The sequence below is a fragment of the Choloepus didactylus genome, chromosome Y, assembly GCF_015220235.1.
Source record: "Choloepus didactylus isolate mChoDid1 chromosome Y, mChoDid1.pri, whole genome shotgun sequence".
NCBI classification, from domain to species: Eukaryota; Metazoa; Chordata; class Mammalia; order Pilosa; family Megalonychidae; genus Choloepus; species Choloepus didactylus.
The window spans coordinates 48020156-48028851 of NC_051335.1; the positions used below are offsets into that span (position 1 = coordinate 48020156).

At 54.2% G+C, this 8696-nt stretch overlaps 1 protein-coding gene across 1 annotated transcript; it reads right to left on the bottom strand.

Moving 5' to 3' along the window:
* Positions 1 to 1177: 1177 nt before the first annotated feature.
* Positions 1178 to 7956, bottom strand: GPR101 (G protein-coupled receptor 101). The gene is given in 3 exon segments (XM_037822907.1): positions 1178 to 2130; positions 7203 to 7527; positions 7530 to 7956. Coding segments are annotated over 3 exon segments (1572 nt in total). The 3' UTR covers positions 1178 to 1310.
* Positions 7957 to 8696: the final 740 nt, after the last annotated feature.

Consider the following 8696-nt stretch of genomic DNA (forward strand, 5'->3'; position numbering starts at 1 on the left):
AATCATTCAACAGTCCTCTCTTGTCCTTTCTGACTCTTTAGATTTCTCCCACATCTGCAGAGAGCTCAAAGGTTTTAGAGAGGCCACAGGTGGAGAAAGACAAATGGGGGTACCTGGAGGAAGGAAAATGTTCATTCTGCCTTATTTGCTCCCCATGTAGAGATATATTTCTTGTCTATGATCTCACAGATACAAAAGAGTTTCTTAATGGGCCAATCACTCTTGGTAGTGTGAATTTTGTAGAACTCTGGCCACCCCCAGTTGAATTTCTTTTTTCTGGAAATACTGTTTGACAAAAAAGGCCTATCTGAGAAAACAAACAAACCAAAAAACCCCACAAGGGTTGGTGAAGGAGATCTGGATGATTCCTATGAGCCTTCTCTGGAATGTTTTGTGCAGACAGATCAGTCACAAAGGGGAAACTTCAGAAGACTGGCATGATTTCTGTCCACTATTATTCAAATAGGAGACAGAAAATATTTTCATGTCAGTTGACAATTTTCCATTTGTGTGGCATGATCTTGGTCCCAGTCCATGCAAAAAACCCACAATTATATAGAAAAAAAGTTAACCATTTGGCCTAATGGATGTGTTGTTTCTCTATCTTTTCCCTTGGACTAACTCCCCATTTAATACATGTCCTATATGTTCTTGCACTTTTCTGGATCCCTCTTGGGGATCTAGAAACATTCTTGGTATTCTAACTGCACAATGTCCTTTATCTATAATAGCCTTAGCACTGGATTGTGGGTATCTTCAGTTGAGAATTTGGCTCATACATTGATCAGTCAGTCAGGTTCTGTTTCTTGGACTCTGAAAATGATTTGGCTCATTGCTTCACTTTCAGTTGAACATAAGCTTGCCCATGACCAAAGGCCTAAAAGTTCTTAAGCTCACTGGCATCATCTTCCCTTTCCCTCAGAGCTAAGACTCACCCACTGCGGCTCTGCGGAGATAGAGACAATACCAAGTTCAGTCTGAAATGGATAGCCCTTGTTGCTTTAAGAAATTTAGAGCCTGATCAACTGGGGGTAAAATTTCAATCAGAATTCTGCAGTCTGTGATTTGAGTGAGGTTTAAGTGTGATTTGAGTGAGGTTTGAGTGTGATTTGAGTGTGATTTAAGTGAAGATCCCAATTCCTACCTCTTTCATATACTGATCTACCTTGCGGTGAGAAGGATGTGCGAGTGACACCTTTGCCTAGAATGGAATGGTATTCATTAATGGAACTGTGGATGGTCCATTTAAAAGAAAGCTGCTCTTGTTTTCTGCATGGTGGACAGTTCAAAGGTTTGCTGGAGAACTGACTTCAAGGTGAAGTGACAGAATCATGGGAAGGTATGATCTTGCCTTCAGTCCCACCCTCTGTGCCACCTTCTGTTTCAGGCAGGTCTGGGTGGCTGCCTTCTTTTGGGGGATTTTCCTTGCAGAAGAATTTCTTCAGCATATCCTGGATTTCCTTCTTGATGGTTTTGTGCATGTAGCCATAGATGTAGGGGTGGATGCAGCACTGCAGGAAGAAAAGCCAGATTATTATGGTGATCACCCACTGGGGTACCCTGGTTTGGACATCCACCCACGCAGCCAGGACTGCTAGAAAGCAGTAAGGCCCCAGGGACAGCACATAGGAGAAAATGATGAGAAAGATCACTTTGGCAGCTTTGCACTGGTAGCACTGGGGAAGAGGAGGGTCACCATTGCTGTTTTGACGGCTGGGTGGGAGGCTCTCTGGGATGTTCACTGCCTCAATGTCATCCTCACTGAAATTGATGTCGTCTTCACCGAACTCCATGTCACACTCACCAAACTCCAGGTCATCTTCACCCAAGTCAATGTTGCACTGACTGACCTCTATGCAGCTCTTGTCTGTCTTCATGCTGCTCCCCTCAATTTTGGTGCTGCCTTCCTTCCCTTTCACACTGCCTGCCTTGGCCTCCAAGTTGCCTTTGCTGGCTATCATGCTACTCTCTCTGATCTCTTCAATGCCCTTGGCCTCAGTGGTCTCTGCGCTATCTTTCTTGGCTTCCATGCTGCCCTCTTTGGCCTCCATGCTGCCCTCTTTGGCCTCCACGCTGCTCTCCTTGGTCCTGGCCTCATCTTGGAACTCGCTTTCATGCTGGAACTCATCCTTCTTTGCGGGACACTGAATACGTGCTTCAACTTGGCGGGCCTGGGCCAGGGGACCGGATCCGCCCCTGGGGAGGGTGGTGGGCACAGGCGACAGCGCCCTCTATAGCCCCCCGGGCCTGGGAAAGTGAGGCCGGAGGCAGGCCCCATTTCCTCACCCAAAATACCACCGTTAGGGGAGGCTTGCCGGAGGGAACCGCCTTTTCCCCACCCCCTTATCTTGCCCGGACACTCCCCGTTGCCAGTGCAACTCCCATCACCACCAGTGCGCATACATTGTTGCCAGACACCGTTGCCAGAGCAACTCCCGCCCCTTTTCAAACAACCTCCGTGCTCTCTTAGAACCAATCCTAACCTCCGCACCCTCTCAGAACCAATCCTAGCCTTTATCCCCTCAGCATTGACTTGTAACAACCCCCGCCCTCTATGCCAGCCTATATAACCTGTGCTCACCCCTAATAAACTCTCTTGGCTTCTTCACCCTCAAAGAACCGTGTCCTGCCTGTTCCTTCTCGCCGCCCTCCACACCTTGCACGCCTCCGCCGGGGACCGGGCCCAGTCCCCCGCCTCGCCCTCGCCTCCGGGAAAGAGCCCCCGCCGCCGGTACCCTCCGAGCAACGCCGAGAGCCGAGGGTTCAGCAACCGGCCGCCCCCCCCCCCCCAGATAAATGAACTGCGACCACAACTGGCGCCCAACGTGGGGCCGGTCCTCTCCACGCAGCGGTCCAGTAAAACCACCCGCTCGCCCGGACGCCTCTCCAACTCCCCTTCTCCTCGCCTGCAAGGTAAGGGCCGCCTCTCCCTCGCCGCTCCCGGAGCCGCCTCTCCCTCGCCGCTCCGCGTCAGGGGCCGCCTCTCCCTTGCCGCTCCGGAGCCGCTCCTCCCTTCCCCAATTATCCCGGCTGCCTCTCGTCCTTTTCTTCTATAACCCCCATTCCTCCTAACGCTCTCCCTCTTTCCCTCCATTACTTTGCTGTAGTCCTTTGTATGTTTCTTTCTTTCTTTGGCGCCGTGTACCTCTTTGCAACCGCCCCCCCCAGACTGCTCCAAAATGGCGAACTTCCTCCTTCTTCTTCTACTGAGGGGAGGAAGTGCTCTAGTGATGACGTCAGCCCTAAGCCAGACCGGAAACCGCATGCGCTTTACCCCGCCCTTTCACAGGGCGGAGCTAGTCCGCCATCTTATGCCTTAGGCCCCGCCCTTTCACAGGGCGGAGCTAGTCCGCCATCTTATGCCTTAGACCCCGCCCTTTCACAGGGCGGAGCTAGTCCGCCATCTTATGCCTTAGGCCCCGCCCTTTCACAGGGCGGAGCTAGTCCGCCATCTTATGCCTTAGACCCCGCCCTTTCACAGGGCGGAGCTAGTCCGCCATCTTGTGTCTTAGCCACGCCTACCGTGCCGCCATCTTGCGACGCTTGGGGCCTCCCACTTCCGCCTCCCCCTTCAACAAGCTCCCCCTCGGAGCCGCTACCGGCAGTTGCCGCTACTCCTCCCACCCTGCCGACTAACAACCCCTGGCTGCCTTCTACACCTCAAGGCAACCCTTAGGACAGCGCTGCCCCTGCCCCCACTCCCGTGCCAGGCCCTCTACTTTGAGTGCACCCTGCTAAAAGCCGGCTTAGGAAAATTTGCCCCGCAGTGTGGCTCTGAATCAGCCTAGCTTCAGATCTAGTCACCCTGGCTGTTCATGTATTTGGAGAGCCGCCAGAAAAAATTGTTTGGCCCCTGGACGCAGGCCAAACCCGCCTGCTTATACGTGATAACCCGGACATGCAAATCCTCTTAGAAGGATTTCAGAGGGAATTCAGCTGCTACTATCCTAGCCATCGACTGTTACGGGGCTCGCCAAGCTTCCCTTCCACAGCCCCTTCCATCCTTTCCCCTCCTCTGCACCCATCCCGGGTGCCACTACCGTCTTCACTGACGCCTCCAAAACCCGTTTCGCCTTCCTCTCTTATTCCCAGGACCACCCGGAACCCCGCCTATTCAGTTATGTCAACCTTCATTCAGTCCAAGTGGGGGAAATTCTGGCGGTGTCATACGCGCTAAACACCCACTGTAACCACCCAGTAAACATTTTCACTAACAGCCTCTACACGTATCAGGTCTGCCGAGTCCTCGCGTTTTCTACCTTTTTCCCGGGAAACTCGGCCATTGATAAAGCCCTTTCTGAGCATCCTAGAGCATCGACAGGATCCTTGGTTCATTAGCCACATTCGTAGTCACTCAGGCCTTCCGGGGCCCTTGGCTAATGGCAATAGTACAGTAGACCAAGCGGTCTCAACTCAGAATACCCAAGCTATGCTGACCCACACAGCGGCCCCTCCGGGGGACGCTGTTAACCAGGCCAAGTTATTGCATTCCAGGTTTCACTTTTCGGCTACATCGTTACATCATTTATGTGGCCTCCCCCTAGACACCTGTAAACATCTTGTCCGCAATTGTACAACTTGTGCGCCCTTCGCGCCGCTTGGCCCCCTGCAACCTCAGGGAGTCAACCCACGAGGCCTAAAACCCAATTCTAGATGGCAAATGGACGTAACTCACGTTCCGTCCTTTGCGCCTCAAATATGTGCATGTAATAATTGACACCTTCTCGGCCATGTGTTATGCAGTCCCCCTTGCCGGGGAAACGGCCAAACACTGTATCAAGGCCCTAAAACAAGGAATTCTCTTCATGGGAGTCCCCTGGAACCTAAAAACGGACAATGGGCCTGCCTATCGCAGTGCCTCCTTTGCGGCCTTTCTTCAGTTATATAACATCACCCATCATTTCGGCATCCCCTATAATCCACAGGGGCAAGCCATTGTGGAAGCAGTCCATCGCCGCTTAAAAACACAAATTGAAAAAGAAAGGGCAATGCTCCCCCAGGCAACTCCAGGGGACCTTATCATAGCAGCCCTTATTCACCTTAATCTACTCACATTCAATAAAGAAGGGCTTTCGCCCCTACATAAACATTGGGGGCCCTCGTATAGGCCCACCCAGGCCCTGATGGTTTACTGGAAGGACCCAGAGAATAATGCCTGGAAGGGTCCCTCCCCACTCCTCGCCCAGGGGCGCGGGTTTGCTTGTGTTTTCCCAGATGATGCAGCACAACCAATCTGGATCCCAGGAAGGGCAATCCGGCCCGCCACCAGCAACCACGCATCTAACGAGATGAGAACGCCGTCGTCTCCGCAACCTAGTGCACCAGATGACAACAGTACACCTGGGCCTGGACCCCAGTCCGAGTGAACCCCCTTTTTTCCACAGCCCTCCAGCCGCACCTCAGCTGCAAACAACGCATCGCCAACACCAACACCCCAACCTTTCCTACCCCCCTCTCGTTACTCCTCTCCCCTCCTCGACCTTATCCAAGCGGCCTGAATTCCTCCAACCCCAATCTTACCTCCTCTTGTTGGCTTTGCCTCTCCACTTCCTTCCCCCTGTATGAGCCAGTTGCCTCCAACCTCTCCTTTTCAGAAAACACAGAGGACAGCCCCTCGAAATGCAATTGGAATACCTCTGCCGTCCCCCTAACCTTTCATTCAGTCTCCTTTACAGGAAAGTGCATCCACCCTCGCTCAAGTAACTCTCCCAACCTCACAGCTTGTGCCAACTACTCATCTCCCAGCAGCTCTGCCAAGTTTCTTATTCCCCACAACTCCTCCCAATGGCTCTGCTCCTCTACAGGACTTACCCCCTGCCTTAATGTGCAAACCCTCAATACCACTAATGAAACTTGCCTCCTAATTGTCCTTATCCCTAGGGTCTTATACCACAGCGAAGAAGACTTCTTCCTCCGCCTGGAAAGAACTGCAGCTCCTGCCCCTCTGCAAAAGCGAGAGCCCATCACCGCCCTCACAATTGCCTCCCTCCTAGGTCTTGCAGGCGCTGGCACCGGAATCGCTGCGTTAGCCAGTCAAGGTTCCGCCCTAACTCACCTCCGGGCGGCTGTTGACGAGGACATTCGTCACCTACAAAACGCTATTTCCCATCTTAAAAATTCTGTTAACTCCCTCTCTAAGGTCGTGCTCCAAAACCGCCGAGGTCTCGACCTTCTTCTCCTCAAAGAAGGAGGCCTTTGCGCCGCTCTAGGAGAAGAGTGCTGTGTCTATGCCAATTCCACAGGTCTCGCCGAAGACAGCCTAAAGAAAGTCCGAGAGGGACTAGAACAGCACAAAAGGGACCGTGAAGCTGCCAACTATTGGTCCCACATCTTTACCTCCCTCCTCCCTTACCTCCTCCCCCTCATAGGCCCCCTGCTAATAATTATTCTAGCTCTCACCCTAGGACCCTAGGTTCGCTGAGCCACCGTCAACCCCTTTTCCCCTCCCCGGCCTCCCCCTTCCCTCATCCCTTAGCGGACCTCTCCGGTAAGCTTCTTCCTTTAATTAGAAAAGAAGGGGGAAATGCGGGACACTGATTACGTGCTTCAACTTGGCGGGCCTGGGCCAGGGGACCGGATCCGCCCCTGGGGAGGGTGGTGGGCACGGGCGACAGCGCCCTCCACAGCCCCCCAGGCCTGGGAAAGTGAGGCCGGAGGCAGGCCCCATTTCCTCACCCAAAATACCACCGTTAGGGGAGGCTTGCCGGAGGGAACCGCCTTTTCCCCACCCCCTTATCTTGCCCGCACACCCCCCGTTGCCAGAGCAACTCCCGCCACCACCAGTGCGCATACATTGTTGCCAGACACCGTTGCCAGAGCAACTCCCGCCCCTTTTCAAACAACCTCCGTGCTCTCTTAGAACCAATCCTAACCTCCGCACCCTCTCAGAACCAATCCTAGCCTTTATCCCCTCAGCATTGACTTGTAACAACCCCCGCCCTCTATGCCAGCCTATATAACCTGTGCTCACCCCTAATAAACTCTCTTGGCTTCTTCACCCTCAAAGAACCGTGTCCTGCCTGTTCCTTTCTCGCCGCCCTCCACACCTTGCACGCCACCGCCGGGGACCTGGCCAAGTCCCCCGCCTCGCCCTCGCCTCCGGGAAAGAGCCCCCGCCGCCGGTACCCTCCGAGCAACGCCGAGAGCCGAGGGTTCAGCAACCGGCCGCCCCCCCCCCCCAGATAAATGAACTGCGACCGCACTTCTTCTCTACCCCTTCGTTCTCCTTCTCCACACAGGCCTTGGGGCACACCTCCAAGCTGTGGCTCTTGACGTTGTACAGCAGAGCGTGCTGCCGCCGGGCTGCCCCGAACACCACGGAGTAGCAGTCAATCATGACAATCAATGGAATCACGATGAAGGACGCTACGCTGAGGATGGTGTAACTGGGTCTGGTTCCCCAGAGCATGGATCAGAGGGCATTGCGCTGGTCAAAGACAGCCTGGCCCCAGCCGTAGAGTGGGGGTGTGCTCTGAAGAATGGCCACGATCCAGGTGCCATAGAGGAGCATGTAGCCCCGGCGCTGGGCATCTTGGCCGGGTAGGAGAGAGGGTGGATGATAGACAGGTAGTGATCCACTGACACCACCATGATGGTGTTGACACTGGCCAAGGCGAACAGGTGGGTGAGGCTAATCAGGGCCGTGCAGAAGTGGCTGTTGAGGGGCCAGAAGAGAGGTACAAAGGTGGCCACCACCCAGGGGGCCACGAGTGAAATCTGCAGCAGGTCGGTGATGAGGAAGTTAAAGATGAAGCGATTGGCCACTTGCAGCAGCTGCGGCTTGCGTTGCAGCACTAGCGCCAGCACCACGTTGCCGACGAACGAGGCGGTGAGGAAGTTCAGCAGCACACTTGAGAGGATGATACCATGTGACAGGCTGATGGGCATTTTGGAGAGGGGCACACACGTGTGGCTGTGGTTGCTTTCGCGTGTGCTATTGGTGCAGGCGGGTGTCATGTCCCCGGCGAGCGGGGGAGGGGCACTAGGCAGGCTCGGTGCAGTCACTGGCGGACGTGAAAGGGTGCACAAACCGCACTCATTGCCTATGGTGGGGGCGAAAGAAACACGCAGGCTCGATTAGTCACCTTGCGAGGGGCCGCTTGCGCGTTGGACAGAAGCGCCCTCAGAATCCCCCGCCCACCCCCATCGCGGCCCTGGCCGTGTCTGGACAGTTCTCAGGCTCCCTTTCTGGTCTCCCAGTCTCTCTCGGAGTCTCTGATTCCATCTAGTCACTCTCTCCCGCCAGAGTGTGCGTGCTGTCTCCCCCAGAGTCTGCCATACCCGCACCAGGTTTCCGAAGTTTTGGGCTGCCCCGCTAGAGCATGGGCGCGCGCTCTCCATCTGCGTCTCCGTTTTTTTTTTTCTTTCTGTCTCTATCTCCAGGTGCCTCTCGCTAGCTCACTTTCTCTGTATCTCTCGGAGTGTGTTTATGTGTCTCACCATTTTCTCCGACTCTTTCACCCCTGTTTGTCACTCTGTCCTTGTGTCTCAGTCTCTCTCTAGAACACGGCACTCTGTCAGTCGGTCTCTGTCTGTCGCTCTCTTCTCTGTTCTGGTTCTGTGTCTCCTTGTTACGCTCATCTGTCCTCCAACACTCAGTCAATTTCTGTCTCTCAATCTCTCTCCGTGTGTCTCTTTCGCTAGTGCACTTGTAGCTATGTGTGCATCTCTCGGTCTCTGTCTTTCTCTGAATTTTG